The sequence below is a fragment of the Coregonus lavaretus genome (assembly GCF_964263955.1).
Source record: "Coregonus lavaretus genome assembly, chromosome: 16".
Classification (NCBI taxonomy): Eukaryota; Metazoa; Chordata; class Actinopteri; order Salmoniformes; family Salmonidae; genus Coregonus; species Coregonus lavaretus.
The window spans coordinates 4488729-4507901 of NC_140003.1; the positions used below are offsets into that span (position 1 = coordinate 4488729).

General features: G+C 40.0%; 1 protein-coding gene across 1 annotated transcript; it reads right to left on the minus strand.

Moving 5' to 3' along the window:
- Positions 1-317: 317 nt before the first annotated feature.
- On the minus strand, positions 318-17377 carry LOC311143555 (short stature homeobox protein-like). Its single transcript, XM_084179408.1, has 6 exons — positions 17023-17377; positions 14705-14913; positions 6271-6328; positions 5887-5975; positions 1006-1218; positions 318-621 (listed from the first exon to the last, which is right to left on the minus strand). The coding sequence occupies exons 1-6, from the start codon at positions 17270-17272 to the stop codon at positions 532-534; spliced, it is 909 nt and encodes a 302-aa protein (XP_084035534.1). The 5' UTR covers positions 17273-17377; the 3' UTR covers positions 318-531.
- Positions 17378-19173: the final 1796 nt, after the last annotated feature.

A 19173-nucleotide genomic window follows, 5' to 3' on the forward strand; every position in this document is an offset into this window, starting at 1 on the left:
ATTTACACTCTTCATCCTCCGAAAGCAGAAAAATAAGGGATTCTAATCGCTTCTTCCTGTCAGTCAACAGCGTAAAGGAAATCAAACCCAAATGACCATTGACCTTGTGGATGAGGGTATAGAGAGCGGTTTGAATGGCAGTGATACAACAGAGTTGGGGCGTTAGCTCAGATACAACATAAAGGCCAGGCTCCATGATAGGCCTGCAGTCCTCCAATAGAACTCATGCACTGGGCAGCGGCAGGAAACAACACAGTGGTCACACAACGATTATGGCCATTTCTTTTCTCTTTTTTAGTTTTTAGTTTGTCTGTTTTGTGTGTAAAGTTTAGAGCGGGTCCGATGCCTTGTGGTGTCAGTGTCTTTTCTCACACATGCAACAGTCTGTAAAGTCAACGTGACGGCATCGGATTCAGTGAGGCTCTAGTATTTGGCACTGCTTGCTTGCTTTGCCAGTTTGCTTTGTTCTAAAGTCTCCCGTTCTGGTCTGGCCTGGTTTAGCCTGGCCTGGCCCTGGCCCTGTCCCTCGGCTCAGACAGACATCCACATGTGTTTGTATGGTCCTGGACTTGTGATGTGTGCCTGGAGTGGACTGAGCCACTGGCCCCGCAGAAGTCCTGCCTGTTGGGCGAAAAGTAAAAGGAGATTTCATTGGTATTGAATTACCGTTCTCTCTACAAGTGGTTGTTTTGGTAGCTGGTTTTGTGACAATTTTCTCGCTCCCCTCCTCCATCTTCCTCCTCCTCCTCCTCCTCCTCTTCCTCCACTCATCCTCTACCCCTCTCCCTTTACCTCTGTGTCTTTCTTTTTCTCTCTCTCTCTGTCTCTCTCACATTCTCCCTCTCAGTGTTTTTTATTTTGGATTTGTTTTGTTTAAGCTGTAAGTGTCAGACCCGATCACTGGGCTCAGTCTTGTGTGAGAAGCGGGTGATTATGAGGGCGTGGGGCAAGTGGAGGGGAAGCCCGGTGAGGTCAGAGACCCAGCGCTTCAGCGTGTTTTCTTGCCTTGAGTCGGAGATCGGCGATGCTAGAGTTCTTGCTGTTGCTCTTGGCAGCCGCTGCCACGGCCGCCGCAGCAGAGGCTGAGTCCGCGAGCGAGGCGATTGGAAGTCCGAAGGGTGGGGGCGGGAACATCAGGTAGGGTGCGTGCGCTGCCAGGTGATGGTGCAGGTGATGGTGGGAGTGAGCCACGCCCTCCAACTGGAGCTGGGCCTGGACCTGCAGGACAACCAAAAACAAACCCTGGGTTAGTGAGTCCCTCCCAGCCCTTCAGGCTGTGTGTGTGTGTGCGTGTGTGTGTATGTGTGTGTGCGTGTGTGTGAGGAGAGCTGAGGGTTTAGGTTTCACAGTTTGACACTATTAAATTCCCCTTCAAGTTCTACCCCCTCAAAGCTGTTGCTTACTGTGTTTTGTAAGAAAATAGTTAGGAACTGCTCTCTGAGTCCTTTTTTCATGTCAGCTATTCTTAAAGTTAATGAATCATACATAACTTCACAGACACCATGTCCAATTTCACAGCCTGGAATCAAAGTTTCTCTAAGACCCTGAACAGATTTCTCAAATTCACACTGAGAACTCCCTCATAACCTTGGAAAAGTCTTGTTATCCTGATTATGGATTCAATTGCATAAATAAACAATTTTGCACCCCAATAAGATTAACGTATTTAGAGTTATAAATAGTTATCCATGCATATTCCTGAGCAAAGGGAAAGCGAGTCATAGAATATCAGTTTTCACATTCTTGGCAATTATTTTATGAGAAGTAGTTGAAAATTACACATCCCTGTACTTCAGAGGGAGAGCTACATTGCCTATTGCCATTTCTCATGTGTTTCAAATGCCACAGGAAGCACGGAGAGAAGTGGATAGCCTTTTGCTTTCTCATCCAACCCAAATAAAACTTAATTTAAGCAATGCATCGTAAACGTTTTAAGAGTGAGCCAGCTGTTTCGACCAATTTTTCATTTTGGAAAATGCAAGAGAGAATTAATATAAACCCCAAAATATGCTTTCTTGGACGGTATTTCATTGCATACTATGACCAGTATTTGTACTCTCACTGCATTTCAGTGACAGGACCCACAGACACGAGGCAGTGAATAAATACCCAGTAGGCCTTCCTCCATATTCTCTTTCCCTTGGTCACCAACTGTCACTGTTCCCAAACACTTAAAAAATAGGCCCGATTCCAGATGCATGGATACTAACTTTTCATAAGGCATGGCTAACATTCAAACAAAGGGCCTTGTTACAAATGTATCAATACAGACTGTCAATCAAACACAGAAGGGAGCCCCTCTTTCAGAAGGGATCTCTTAGCGTGTTGTTGTAAAGTTTGCTTGACAGATCAGTGAAATGGAACAGGGCTGCTACGGGCGCTTCAGATGACCATCCTGTTGTTGAAGGAATTTTCCTGCACAGGAAGAAATGCAAACTTGTAGTGTATTCAAGTGATTTTTTGGGGACTTTTACCCCTTTTTCCTGATATCCAATTGGTAGTTACAGTCCCATCGCTGCAACTCTCCTACGGACTCGGGAGAGGCAACTTAAGAGCCATGTGTCCTCCGAAACACGACCCTGCCAAGCCACACTGCTTCTTGACACACTGCTCGCTTAGCCAGCCGCACCAATGTGTCGGAGGAATCACTGTCCAGCTGGCAACCGAAGTCAGCTTGCAGGTGCCCGGCCCGCCACAAGGAGTCACTAGAGCGCGAAGGGACAAGGAAATCCCGGCCAGCCAAACCTCCCCTAACCCGGACAACGCTGTCAATTGTGCGCCGCCTCATGGGTCTCCTGGTCACGGCCGGCTGTGACACAGCCTGGGATCGAACCCGGGTCAGTAGTGACACCTTAGACCGCGGTGCCACTCGGGAGGCCCTTGTGTATTCAAGGTTTAAAAAGGCTTTTAAAGTTAGACATTTCCACTTTAAAATGTCAGACTTGTTCTTGTCTAACGAAAATTTGATCAACCCCTATAAAAATTACAATTTACTATAATCCACATAACAATTCACATTTCCGGTTGCTGCAGGATTATTGTCCTGTTGTGTGAAACTGTCTCAAATGAATATATGGAATCTGTATTCAGTCCCCAGCACAACAGGTGGTCAACATTTATTTATTTATTTATTTATTTATTTATTTATTTAACCTTTATTTAAGTAGGGAGTCATGCTGAGACCACGGTCTTTTTCGCAGATGAGCCCTGCATGAACACATCAATAAACAACAATTACAATATACATATCTATATACACATCAATTACACAATAAATGAAAAGCAAACACAAAACACGAAAAGCAAAACACAATCTTATGAAACAAACACATTCTTCAGTAAAAAGGCCCTCTAACATTCGCCTGAATTGCCCTAGAGGCAACCAACTCCAGCATTTTTAAGGACCACTCAGTGTAACATTTTTCTAGTGTTGATTCAGGAGTTAAATTCACCCTGTAAGAGTGAAATTCACACTCAGTGGTGTAAAAGAACCCTCAGTGTTGGTGTTAATAACCAGTTATGGTTTTATAGGGTAGCAGGTTGCCGAGCGGTTAGCGCATTGGGCCAGTAAGCAAAAGGTCGCTAGTTTGAATCCCAGAGCTGACAAGGTGATAAGTTGATGTGCCCTTGAGCAATGCACTTAACCCTAATTGCTCCAGGGTCGCCGTTGTTAATGGCAGACCCTGGCCGTGACCCCACTCTCCGAAGGTGGCTCAGGGAGAGTTGGGATATGCAAAAAACACATTTCCAATTCTCGTGTGTATTAATACACACTTGTGTGAAATAGGACAAATATAAGCACCCACTATTATTTACTCTGTAAAACCACACCCATCATTATCATATTTCCCAGCAAGCTCTATTGCAGGTTGTTATTTTAGGATTGTTTTTATTATCTGTGTTTTTGCATGTACATTGATTGATTAATACTATTCTACACAAAGCTAAATGACATACATTTTTCTAAACTAATCCAATCAGTTAGTTAGATTTATTGCACACGTTACTGAAATGTTTGTTCCGGTTTAAATTGTTTAAACTAACCCCGACAGTCATTCTGAATGCAGGTTGTGGGTGAATAAATAATTCCAAAAGTTGGATATGCTAACTCTGGCTAGTAATGGGAATCCGAGGCTTTCTGAAAGCTTCGGAGCTTTCACCAAATTGTGCCGAAAAATGGTTTGTTACTCTGAGCTTCATTATCCGTTCGCAAAGCACATTAGTGACATCTGCTGTTCAGCAGAAAATAGCAGCGCGTGATTATCAGATAGATGTGTTTTTTCTCTACTGTTTTCATCAAAACTTTGTGGCGCAGAGGTAAGTCGTTGACTTTAGTAGCCTATAATCACTTGGAATACCAGGTTTGCATCTTATTATACTAAATACAACACATTATTTGCACAACAGTGCAGAAAGTGTGGTTTCACATAAAACATTTTTAAAATAGTGTGCATTCAACAGGATTTGACCTCATACCCTCACGTACCTGAATGTTCCATAGTTCCCTACTCCACCTGCTAAGCTATCTGTCAGGTGAAACTACATGTACAAAATCTGAACTATATTTGTAAGTACGGTGTCCGGTAGAGGTCGTGTATGAAAGCAGCTTGGAAACAAAGAAAGCACCGGAACCACATCAAAATCAGTGGGATCTCACATTTTGCTACACACAGTTTGAAAAAGCACGTGATCAAACGAAGCTTCGGACGTCATTGATGATGTACTTCTGATAAAGTGATACACGCATTGGCACACTGCGTTGAAGTTAGCTGCTTAGCGATTTCGAAGCATGTCTCGGAGCTCTGGTATCAAACGTAACATCACTAACTCTGGCTGGATTCCAATAGGTTTCCAACTTTGCAAGCATAATGTGACTTGCATGCCTGATGTGGCCTGTAAACCAGGTGTTTCCTAACACCACTGGGGTTAGGGTAAAACTAGGCCATCAAAGTAAGGCCTTATGATATATGTAATGTATTGTCATAAAGTTTCATTTTAATGATAACATTCACCTAGATACTCATTTGGTAAAAGCCACAGGCCTTTAAAAGGAAATAATTATACAACCATGTCTCTGTCACTAACAAATACAGTCATGGGTGGTAACCAATGATGTGTATGAACCCAGGATTGCTGAAACTATGTAATGGCCAATGAGAGGCCTGTCTGTCTCAGGCCTGGTAGAGGTAGTGCCTCCCTCCCTGCAAACGCAGCTCACGGCCAATATCCATCAGCGCCCTCTCCAGTCTCTGCTTTCATCATCTCTTTCATGTGCTCCCATTGCTGCAGTGTTGGCTTAATTAGAGCCAAGCTTTTCACAGGGGTGAGGCGGACAACGCAGCGGCCAGGACACAAAAACAGACACCGCCAGATCAAATGACTCTCCAACACACATGCACACACACACACCACTCTCAACACACCCCAAAGGTGAAAGGTGTTCTGGGGTTGAGTTGAGTTGTGCACACTCTTACACCCCCCCCCCCCCCCCCCCCCCCAGCTCCATAGAGTTCTCAATTGCCACCCTAGCCTTTGTACACCGCAACATCAGACGATAGGTGTCTATTTTTAGCATAATGAGCGCATATGCACCTCTCATTAATATCTCTCTCAGATTCAGAGATGATTGGGAAGTATGGTTGTTTGTATTTTGAGGCTCAATATCAACTACACATTCTAATGGATTAAAGGGGAGGGAAAGTAGCATGCATTTGTATGACTGCATCAAACCTTTCAACCATGCTAACACATTTAGAAACTATAGCTTTTTGTCAGTTAATGGATGTTGAATATTGACGTTTGCTTGTGCACAATCACTCATGCGTGCATTTTCTAAGTAAATAATTCACGTGGGATTCATGTCATGAAAAATAGAAAACAACGTACCTGTTGAAAAGGCATCCGTAGAGCTCCCATGTTGACGTATGGCGCTACTCTGCAGGCATCCAGATGACTGGCAGTGCCCATAATGACACCTGGAAAGTAGGAAGGAGTGTCTGTCAGACAGTGAGACAGTTATGTTTGATTATAAGGCTGAAATGGTTGGTCAAAGTTTACAAGATTGACATTTTTCATTTTGCACGTGATAATATAATAATTTAACATAATACGGTACATGTGCACATAATTCTTGTGGGAAATGCGAGCAATATAGAAAGCTTTTACATGACACTGAATTATGTGGAATAAACATTTGCAAGTGTAAAAGTACAAGCTGAATAATCATCACAAATCATTAAACAAATAGATGGATAGTGAAATAGAATTTACCTTTATGCATCTGGTTTTCTTGTTTTCGGCATTTTGCTCTTCTGTTTTGAAACCAAACCTGGAAACCAAAATGTAAATAGTGACTACACAGCAAAATCAATGGTGTACATTTAACTCAGAAAGTGTTAAATGTACCTTATTTTCAGTGAACATTTGAGTCCCACTGTGCTGGTGTTAAAATAAGACTTTTGAAAGTATTAAAGATTTAACTCTTGCAGTGTTCCCCATTCTACTTTTAAAATGTTCAAATGAACTTGATTGTGGTGTTTGTAAAGCTCTACTGTAGAGAGCTATGCAGTGTAAAACAACACTTGATTTAGAGTAAACTGGACACACTTTGCTTAGTGCTGACGCTGTTACACTTTCTCAGTGTAAGAAATTAACACCTGTAGTGTTACAGTAAGTCGTTTTGGGGGTGTTGTTTTAATATTGTATGGTGTAAAGCCTAATTTGCATATTTCCCAGGGTGCCTTTTCTTTTCGAGTGAATTTTATACTTACTTTCCATGACTTTATTTGTTAGTAACAGACACATGGTTGTCAAATTATTTCATTTTAAAGGCCTTTGGCTTTCACCAAGTGAGTGCCTAGGCAAATGCTATTTTTAAATAAGAGCGTCTGCTAAATGACTAAAATGTAAATGTAAATGTTCAAATGTAACTCTATGAAAATACATATATCATAAGGCCTTACTTTGATGGCCTAATTTTACCTTAACACAATGGTGTTAGGAAACTCCTGGTTTACAGGCCACATCAGGCCTGCAAGTCACATTATGCCAGCTTGCAAAGTGATGTGTAAAACCTATTGGAATCCAGCCCGAGTTACTATCCAACAGTTGGATTTTTTATTCACCCGCACCCTGCATTCAGAATGACTGTCAAGGGTAGGAAAGTTGATAAGAAGACTACCTATACCATTTAAACTGGAACAACCATTTCAGTAACAGGTGCATTAAATCTAACTAACTGATTGGATTAGTTTAGAAACATTTATGTTATTTATCTTTGTGTAGCATAAGATGAATCAATCAATGTACACTACCGGTCAAAAGTTTTAGAACACCTACTCATTCAAGGGTTTTTCTTAACTTGTAATATTTTCTACATTGTAGAATAATAGTGAAGACATCAAAACTATAAAATAACACATATGGAATCATGTAGTAACCAACAAAGTGTTAAACAAATCAAAATATATTCTATATTTGAGATTCTTCAAATAGCCACCCTTTGCCTTGATGACAGCTTTGCACACTCTTTGCATTCTCTCAACCAGCTTCACCTGGAATGCTTTTCCAACAGTCTTGAAGGAGTTCCCACATATGCTGAGCACTTGTTAGCTGCTTTTCCTTCACTCTGCGGTCCGACTCATCCCAAACCATCTCAATTTGGTTGAGGTCGGGGGAATGTGGAGGCCAGGTCATCTGATGCAGCACTCCATAATTCTCCTTCTTGGTAAAATAGCCCTTACACAGCCTGGAGTTGTGTTGGGTCATTGTCCTGTTGAAAAACAAATGATAGTCCCACTAAGCCCAAACCAGATGGGATTGCGTATCGCTGCAGAATGCTCTGGTAGCCATGCTGATTTCTAAATAAATCACAGACAGTGTCACCAGCAAAGCACCCCCACACCATAACACCGCCTCCTCCATGCTTTACGGGGGGAAATACACATGTGGAAATCATCCGTTCACCCACACCGCATCTCACAAAGACACGGCGGTTGGAACCACAAATCTCCAATTTGGACTCCAGACCAAAGGACACATTTCCACTGGTCTAATGTCCATTACTCGTGTTTCTTGGCCCAAGCAAATCTCTTCTTCTTATTGGTGTCCTTTAGTAGTGGTTTATTTGCAGCAATTCAACCATGAAGGCCTGATTCACACAGTCCCCTCTGAATAGTTGATGTTGAGATGTGTCTGTTACTTGAACTATGTGAAGCATTTATTTGGGCTCAATTTCTGAGGCTGGTAACTCTAATGAACTTATCCTCTGTAGCAGAGCTAACTCTGGGTCTTCCATTCCTGTGGCGGTCCTCATGAGAGCCTGTTTTATCATAGCGCTTGATGGTTTTTGCGACTGCACTTGAAGAAACTTTCAAAGTTCTTGAAATGTTCCATATTGACTGACCTTCATGTCTTAAAATAATGATGGACTGTCGTTTCTCTTTGCTTATTTGAGCTGTTCTTGCCATAATATGGACTTGGTCTTTTACCAAATAGGGCTATCTTCTGTATAACCCCCCTTCCTTGTCACAACACAAGTGATTGGCTCAAACACATTAAGAAGGACATACATTCCACAAATTAACTTTTAAGAAGGCACACCTGTTAATTGAAATGCATTCCAGGTGACAACCTCATGAAGCTGGTTGAGAGAATGCCAAGAGTGTGCAAAGCTGTCATCAAGGCAAAGGGTGGCTATTTGAAGTATCTCAAATATTATATATTTTTGATTTGTTTAACACTTTTGTGGTTACTACATGATTCCATATGTGGTATTTCATAGTTTTGATGTCTTCACTATTATTCTACAATCTAGAAAATAGTACAAATAAAGAAAAACCCTTGAATGAGTAGGTGTTCTAAAACTTTTGTCCGGTTGTGTATATGCAAAAACACAGATATTAAAACAATTTAAAAAATCTACCTGAATTAGAGAATGCTGGGAAATATGATAATGATGGGCGTGGTTTTGATGGGACTGTTTTATTCTCCAAAGTGTAAAACAATAACTCTGGTTATTAACACCAACACTGGGGGTTATTTTACAACAGAGTGAATTGAACTCATGAATCAACACTAGAAATGTTACACTGAAAAATCAACACTGGCCAATTTGCTGTGTGAGGGTATTGTAGAATATTGATTTGATGATTTTACTGCTCATAAAAGTAGCCTATTATTGTTTTAATCATGGCTTATGACTGAATCATTGCCTACACTATTATAGCTAATATAAGTATAAGTAGGCCAAAAATAATATACACGGCTAATTTTATTTTAATGATAACAGAGTTGCTTAGGCCACAGGACTCTGCCTCTGTCACAAACAAATACAGTAATGGGTGGTAACTTTACAATTCACTCCAAAGGCAAGGCACTCTGGGAAATATGAAAATAAGGCTTTACACTAAGCAGTGTGTTAATTTTACACTGAAAAGTGTGGACCCATATACAGTAGACACTGTCAGCATTGATTTAACATTGGCGAATTTGCTGTGTACAAAATATCGGCAGAAAATGTATAGCCAAACAATAACTGTCGATACTAAAATTTAGGAAGGCCTAGTGCTAAACAAACGGTGCCAAAAAGGTCACTGTTACTCTATGTAATCTAACTAGGCCCTTTTGCTCCCCAGGTTGCAGAAGCAGCATAGCCTATTTTTAACTATCATCAACCTAATTTCCCTCCATTAATCCATTATCTTCTCTCCCCTCCGACCCCAGTAATGATTATCATTTACAGTAGCCGGATTCGCGACTAGATGACCACAAAGGGCGATGTCTAATTACTCGTGGTGCCGCAGCCATTTTACACCAACTGAACATCATTAAAGGCGTGTGGATTGGACTGCAATAATACGTTTGTCGATAAAGTATGCATTATTGACATTGCCTGCCTACAGATTATTTGCCTCAATCTTTCCCTCCAATGAATACTGCAAACAAATGTTTGTTTCATGTTGTGTTTAGAAGAAAGTAATTTAGGAATAGGCTATTATGACCTATTATTAGCCTGTTTCTGATTGTTATTATTATTATTATAGGCTATGGCTGTATCATTATCCTTATCCTGCTGATTATATTATTTGATTGTGTTTGGCTTGGCTATATCACGAGATTTATTTAATTAGTCTACTTTTTAATCACTGCTGTTGTTGTCTCTCAAAGGTCTGTATTGACACAAAAACTACAAATAAATCAACAACTGTACAGCTCAGGATCAATTCCAATTAGCCTACGTGCCAGAATGCTAATCAAAGTGAACTACACTGGTTGCGACAGTTATTTCTCCATTAAGGACCACTCAATGATGCGCTTCACAAACACCCTAATTTCATTTCCTTTGAATTTTTATTAGAGACAGTGAATAATGACATTTAATTTAGCTCGGCACCAGACACCTAAATATATTAGTCGGAGGGCTAATCGAATTACTCCACGCTTCTCACCAAGCTCTCATAACTTTCCATTAGATTCCTGACAGCTGCGCGCGGCGTAAGGCTTCTGTTTCGACGCCTAAGTGCAGGATAATACCCTTCTATCTACCACATACCTGCCGTACAATTGACTTCCGATAGATTTGGCCTTTCAAATCGAAAACCGGTCCCTTAGCCACGAACAGGAGAGGCTGCGACGTAGTTTTGAACGGTGTGTGATTTTGGCCCTAACCGCCCATTTCAGTCCATTAAATAGGCCTATGTGTTGATAGTGTGTGTTATTGTTGTAAATGTTGAGTAAATATTTATCCCATTGCGTTTTAGCAGGTAGGGCTAAATGTTGTCTTATCCTATTTTACCACAATTTGATTTAGGCCCTGTTTAAAATGACTTCTTTTTTTTTTTTGTAATGTTGCGCTTGCAAGCTGTCACAGGGTGTAGACTTATAATATTACTTATTCCTCCGACTAGATCTCGGAACATGAGGTGTCCCACAGACTGAGTTGCAGCAGAATTGAATTAGCCTATTGAATATTTCTAATCAATTTTTAAGGGAACAGTATATCAAGCCAAATTACAAAGACTACGTGGGAGGAAATGAGGTGTCTGACAGATAGCCTACAAGGGTGTCCCTTAAGCACTCGTACAATCTCTTCATACATTTTAATGATGTGGTAAGACTTTTCCGAAGCACATAAGCAACTTTTCTTCTACAATAATCTGCCAGGAGAGAGGAGACAGCTTTAAATTGACCCAATGCCACTTTGAGCAACTGTGATGAGGCAACGGCTGTAGGCATAATTATATTTGCTTTAAAGCAACAGTATTTTGGTTAGCCTAATGTTACAAAAAATAGGCCAATGTTATCATGACATGCATTTGCTTGACAATGGATAGTATTTTATGGCAAAATAAATAAATACAATTTTAACAGTAACCAGTACATTATTATTATTATTATTATTATTATTATTATTATTATTATTATTATTATTGTTATTATTATTATTGCACTATTATTGCACTTGATACCATCCATGAGAAGTATTTGCCTTACATTTAATTTAGAAACATTGTCAAACTAATTTCACCGAGGTCGTGAGGTCAATCTGTGTAATATCGATCAAATTAATAAACTCGTGTGGCTTTCACAATGTCGAGACAGTTAAATCCACACATTTTGCTGTATCTTATATTGCATTATATGTTTGTCTCATTGCATCATAAAAACAACTTATCTGGAGTGTGTAGGCTACATCTCGGTATAACTGGGCCTCAAGAGAACAGGCAGGGCTGACCAAAATAATATTAGACCTATAGCTTATGAAATTAAGGATAACCAGTGACAATTGGAAGTGGGTGAATAAATGATATAAAAACGTAAACCACAGCGCTATCTTATTTATAAGGCTATTGTTTTAAATTTACCCTGAATATGTATTGTCTTTAAAGTACACCTGAAACGACTCTCCTTAACGTGTTTATCTCACGAAATGTAAGGAAATAAAAAATCATTTTAAGATATATATTGTTTAATCTAATAGTAAGACGCTATTTCATTATGATTCTACCCCAAACCTGACAGGTTAACAATTTGATTTATTTCATAATGAAATCAATATGAAGTAACCGCTTTCAAATATTTCCCCTTTACCAATATGACAACATACATTTTTTAAGTAAACCTAAATGTATCTAAACATTGTATAGCCACATAGTTTTTAAATTGTATGCTTATGAATATGGTTTGTAGTAGGCCATTGCGTTGCAAACCTAAAAGTGTTGGCCGTATAGCCTTCTGCAACGTGTTTCATTTGTGACCATACATCATTCCTGATCTAGGCCCTACATTACATCCAACTTATGCATCTTAGTGCCGGCTGCTTTACACTACACTTCTTTTGACAACACAAACTAGGTCCAATAGAGATACTTGTGTAGTGTAAATATAAGGCTCTAGATTCAAATATATCTTTAAGAGATGTCTCCCACACAACCTCCGGAAAAAGTGTGGGACATCTACACCACATACCCCCCTCTGAGTGGTACAGTGTAAAGACATTTGGCTCTTCCACACCACAACCAAGGCTAGTGTAAACAGAAAAGTCAAATGTAATGTTGAAGAGAGATAGCGCTCACTAGACATATTTTACTAATGTAAATCCACCCTTATTCTGAAGCACGAATTACAAAATTACTCCGGGCTCCCGAGTGGCGCAGCGGTCTAAGGCACTGCATCTCAATGCTTGAGGCGTCACTACAGACCCCCTGGTTCGATTCCAGGCTGTATCACAACCGGCCGTGATTGGGCGCACAATTGGCCCAGCGTCGTCCGAGTTTGGCCGGTGTAGGCCGTCATTGTAAATAAGAATCTTAACTGACTTGCCTAGTTAAATAAAGGTAAAATATCAAATAAAAACAGTAGGCCTAATCTTCATGCCTCGCCCCCTATGTCCACATGCCACTGTCTCTGGACGTCTCAATTTGGCAACCTCTTACACATTTTTTCCCTAACATGTTCAGGGTCTCGTTTCCCAGTTGCCATGTAATTTAAGCATTATGATGATCGTACCAGATGCATCCTTATTTACGAGCTTGTTAAGTGTTCCCCAAACAAGCACATAGAACGTTCGCTAAGTGCATCGTTAGACCATGTGTAGATACTGATAGGATCGAAAGAAAAGCCTTGCTGTTCTCTCATCAGTTTACCTTAACATTATATAATTATTTACGACGGATCAGCTCCGAGAGAGATATGACCACCAATGGCTGTAAATAGGCTATTGAGGCGGCTTATTGTGCTTACCCAATAATAATGCACTAAATCACAAGATAAAATAAAATAAAATAAAATTGTATTTGCCACATGCGTCGAATACAACAGGTGTAGACATTACAGTGAAATGCGTACTTACAAGCCCTTAACCAACGATGCAGTTTTTAAGAAAAATTAATAATTAAAGAGCAGCAGTAAAGCAAAATAACAGAAGGCAGGTTAAATACAGGGGGTACCGGTACATAGTTAATGTGCAGGGGCACCGATTGCACAACATTGCGCACATGTTGTCACACATCATGAAATACAATGACGGAAGAATTACAAACTGTAGCCTAGTCGCAAAAATGGAACACAATTGACTGAACATTAAATTGATTTCATGTTCCCTAAACAGCAGGAAGCATATTGTACACTCAACTTTCCTGCCAGTTCTTGACTGTGGAAACACAATTTACCATAATGCAGCCGCCACTAGGCCACTCTTAAACCTTTGGATGCCGTCTACCGTAGCGCCCTTCGCTTTATCACAAGTGACAGTTTTAATACTCATCACTGCATCTTGTATCAAAAGGTTGGGTGGTCCTCATTAAAGTCCCGTAGACCACTTCACTAATTCTTTTTTGTTTGTTTACAAAGCTCTACTACACAAGCTTCTGACTTAACTAACTTCGTTGTTGAAGTATAAAAACCCGTTCACATTGTTGGTTAACTCTTGAGGTTCCTCGGGTCTCCATCGAATTAGATACATCTGCTTTTACTGCAACTCACTGCTGGAACAATTTACAAAAATCATTACAATTGGATGTTCTGGTGCCGCTCGGGCAATTGAATGTGTTGATTGAGGACGTAAATTAGTAGCTTTTTCTTACATTTTGTGTAGTGCTGTATTTTTTATTTCACATTGTATTGATTGCTGTTTTGTTTCATATTATATTTGATTGTTGTGTTGAGACTCTGGTCTCAATGGGTTTTCCCCTGAATAAAAAAAATAAATAAATTAACAAATAGGCCTAGCCTATATAGGCCCATGTAGCCTATCTTTTAATGCAGTCATCTCGATTTTCATTTGAAGCATCATTTTATCCAACTGTAACAATTGCAAATACTTTGGCAACTTTGTAGGCTATTTGTTGTCCATTTTGTTCTGAAGTTAGCAGCATTCACAGTCAGACAGATAGCCTAAACATCTTGATTCTGTGTTTAGCGGATATCTTCTGTGAAGTGACGCGGAAGGGCAAAAAAAAAATCTAACTATGCGCTTTGGCTGCTCTGTGAGTCGTCTGCATCACTCGTAGATGTGCAAAAGTTTTTAACCACGTTACTAACGAATGCTCTGGGAAACACCTCGGCTACTAAAGATACATAGTAAGAAGGTTCCAACGATACTTAAGGACAGACCTATCTAGGGTTTTGTCCAAAAGCTTATACCTTTCTCCCTGCAGATTTATAGTATGGTTTTCACTTTCAGTTGATGGAGACCGGGTGTTACCTGCACTCTCGCCTCTGACAGTCCCAGCCTCTGGCTCAGCTCTTCCCGCATGAAGGCATCGGGGTAGTGCGTCTCGTCGAACAGGCGCTCAAGCTCGTTGAGCTGTTCCAGGGTAAAGTTTGTCCTGCTCCGCCGCTGCTTCAGTTTGCTCTGCGCGTCTTCGTCCTCAGACTTCACCTCCTCCTTCTTCTCTTTACACTCATATATCCCTGCGTGAACACACAACGTTTTAAAATACTGTACACTTCTAGATTAAACACAACAAACTCTTACACCTGCATCTGCAACTACAGCTTGCCTTCACAAACACTCACACACACATACACACACATTGTCTTGTGCAGCTAACCTTGTGGGGACACACAATTCAGCCCCCATTCAAAATCCTATTTTCCTTAACCCCTTACCATAACCCTAAACCATACGCTTAATCTTACCCTAACCCTAACCCAAAAACCTAACCTTAACCCTAACTCTAAGCCTAACCCTAGCTCCTAACCCTAACCTTAAAACTAACCCTAACCCTAACCCTAAACCTAATTCTAACCCTAACACTAATTCTAACCTTAACCCTAATCCGCCTAGAAATAGCTTTTGACCTTGTGGGGACCAACAAAATGTCCCCAGTTGGGCACATTTTTGTTTGTTTACTATTCTTGTGGGGACTTCTGTCACACACACACACACACACACACACACACACACACACACACACACACACACACACACACACACACACACACACACACACACACACACACACACACACACACACACACACACACACACACACACACACACACACACAGGCTCCGTGTGTAGCCTATATTTATTTGTTGGGATATATAGTATATGATATGGTAGCCAGCCAGAGAAAGAGAAGAGAACATGATTCAGAAGCTCAATCTCTATTGGTCAAAATACAGGCCTGCAAATTTACAAACAAATTACCATTGATTATATTGAAAATGATTCACACACATACATTATGATATCCTCGATCATAAAAGCATGTAACTTTTAGGTCTAATTATAATTTCCTCAATGGTATTTTATAGTCTGCACATGGCACCTTCATTAGCAGGAATGCCCAGCCGAAAGCGCAACAATATTCACAATCTGAAACTGAGCACGGCCATACACAACACGAACAATTTAATGTGATTATTATTTTTGGAAAATTATAGTGGCAATTGTTTTACAGTACATTGTGAATTATACCAAAAAAATGATAAAAAAATATTATTGCTTCTAGATTGGAAAAAAAGTTATTCCTCGTGTTTGTAACCTAACTACGATCTATTAGCCTTACTCTCCTGGAAATGTTTTATATGATATCATAGGCCTATCTATCATACAACAAACCATTTCCACGGCTGTTAAACCTTATAAACCTGATAAATAACTTAACTTCGAGTGTATAAAAGTCTATCAATCTAAATATTTGACAAGATTTCACAAGTTAATAGTTCTGCGTAAAAGACAGTTACGTTGAGATAGGTATTGATGATAGGTTATAAACATATTATTACCGGGGCTAAAGTCTTGGTATATCATTATTACTATCATCACCTTATGTGTTGTCTGTAACAATTGTTTTTCCTCATTATAGACGGACCTATAGACGGACCACTTGTGTGCTATGCAAAAAGGTTGTGGAAAACTTACATCCAAACACTGATAGGCCTATTACAGTGCAAGAGCATACATCCAACTTCGAGGTGCACGGGCTAATTTTGTGTATGCAGTTATTTGTAAGACTATATATGTTATATCATGAAAATGCAAGCAAGAAACACTTCATAAAGGTGAACAGTCAGAATAAAAATGTATTGTCCAATTAACAAAATGTAAAGTATTAGGTTACTGCATCCTGACTGGCAGAAGGGAAAGTATCACTCCTATTCATTGTGCAGTGGAAACATTGAATGAGGCCTATCATTATGAATCTCATCGCCACAATACGTGATTAATCATCGATATGATTTGTTATTAAATAGGCTACAATGATTGACAGCAGTGAGAGTATATTGATATTATATAGGCTACATTCGTTTGGACCACTTCTTTTCACAGTAGGCTATTATAGTGTTTCGAAGAATCTACAAATTATTAAGACCCGTGCTTACGAGATAATCTCAACAATAACTGCAATAATCGAAATGTTTTCGTTACAGTTTTGAGCTTGTAAATATTTTGGCCACACTACTTTTACAATCGATGTCGGTTATTGTAAAAACCAAGGGCTTGGTCCGTGTAAGAATGCGACGGATCTCGGACATTCACACTACAACTCCAGCGGGTGGATAAAAACGTACCTTCTGTGGCCCTTGAAACATGAAACTCCTTGAGTTTTTCTTTCTCTAGCTCTACGTGCTCCTTGAATAGATGTACTTGACAGTGGTTGCTGCCTTCCGTTATGTCCTGTAGACTTGTCTCCGAGTTCCCTAGCTCCCTCGCCCGCGCCAAGCCACTCTCCAAAACTTCCCTATACGTGATACTCTCCTTACTGCTCTCCTTGGTTTTCTGGTCGAAAGATTTCGAGACGAACGCCGTAAGTTCTTCCATGGCCGTTCAGTGGTCCTGAGCACGGAAATCCACTTTAAAATTACCTATATAACCTTAGCCGTCTGCTCGTCGGGCGCTCCGTCGTGAGATCACTCCTGCTGTTATGACTGTGTTTTTGAGAGCACACTATTTATACACCGCCACCTCAGCCCAGCCTCCATCTCTATGTCTTGGGCAATTATGGGCTGCTCGACTTGTCTGAATTCAACTTTCAGCAGCTTCTCCAGAAATCAATGCTTCGACGGAGGCGGTTAATTGAATTACAAGTCATTAAAATGTCTAAGGTCCCTTATGGTGAAAAGCGTGCGAGATCTTTAGGCCTATGTTTAATTTACTCGGCGATAATTTCATTAAAGTGATTATGAGATATCATTACGGAGTGGCTGGGTTTGCTCCTCCTGGTGTTGCTATTTGTTTGAGTTGACAAGTAAGAATTAAAAGCACAAAAACATAAACAACACCCCACAATGATAATATAATACACTTGCTCTAAGTATTGGGATTTACATTTCAGTGGAAAACATTGGCAATAGGCTAGTGATTCTGTATGAGCTAATGCCTATAACGGTGGTCCATGATTCGAGTACAATTACTCATACTTTCTCGAGGGAGAATTCTATCTTAACTAGGCTATATGAAGCATAGGCTATATCATATAATTATTTTTGTTTTGCAGGTGTGAATCGTGTGAAAATCATTCGAAATAGCCTCCAGTCCACTATTTTTTGGGGGATTGTAATTCACTGTGAAATATTGCAAAGAAATCGCATAAAAAAGGCTATAATTTCCTTAATGGTGATCTAATGATAGGCAACCAATACTGTTTTGCGACGTTTTGGAGAGCAGAGAAAAATTCCACATTTTTTGACTTTGGTAATGGTAATTTCGTCATAAACTATGAGTGAGTAAATATTTACGATTATATGCATTTATTATAAGTGGAAGGAAATGTATGCATACAATTTTTTTACCAGAAAGTCGGCAAACATTACCCCATAAATTTATAGGGGCATCTACTTCCAATCCAACTCAACAAATCTCAGTGACTTTACATGTCTGTTTGTGCAATCTGAAGTAGGCCTACACATTTTGTTCATTAAATCATATTATTCAAACACCTCTGGGAGTGCTAAATGTTAAACTGGATGTATCTTAAAATAAAATACATTGATAATCAATAAAATTGCATGTGGTGCAAAATGTTCCCTTATTTATATCAGGATTTTGATGGAAATACATGTTGGCTATAATAGCTGAACATGATCTAAAACGCATGTATGGGTCCAGCTCAGAAACACAAAAGGCCGAGAGAAGAGAGCTGTCCCTGGGGTATTCTACCCGGAGAGCCCCGGCAGTGTGAAAGCGCTCAGTAAAGCTGTGCTCTTTAAGTGCGTGTTTTGATATCCCTCCATTTATCACAAAACCCGTCTCACATCTCAGTGGCCGACGCACGCAGGCAGAGGGACTTCCCCCGTGCCATGAACTGCACCCTTTGTTGTCAATGGACGTAAATCCTCCTCACAACACAAATCTGTGTTCCGATTCTCCATATTTAAAAAACGTGACTTGTAAAGGGATGCTTTTGTGTGGTCAATAACGAAATACATCCTACTTGGTCTCACATAACCATAACACTAACTTTTTCTGCAATGGGACGAACACTCATCACAACCCATTCTTAAAATTATGGCAATATTGGTTGCTATCTTCAAACATAAGCTATATCTCAGTATTAGTAAACCATTAGGCTAAGTCATAATCCTTTATTTCAGTTTGTGTCGAGGGTTCAAAAAAGCCCAACAACTAATAAAGGTGATACAGCAGGTGAGAGGGCACCATGGCTTTTTTAGAGGTTCTACGTTGCCAAACCATCACTCCAGGTGCTCTATAGGATGAATCAT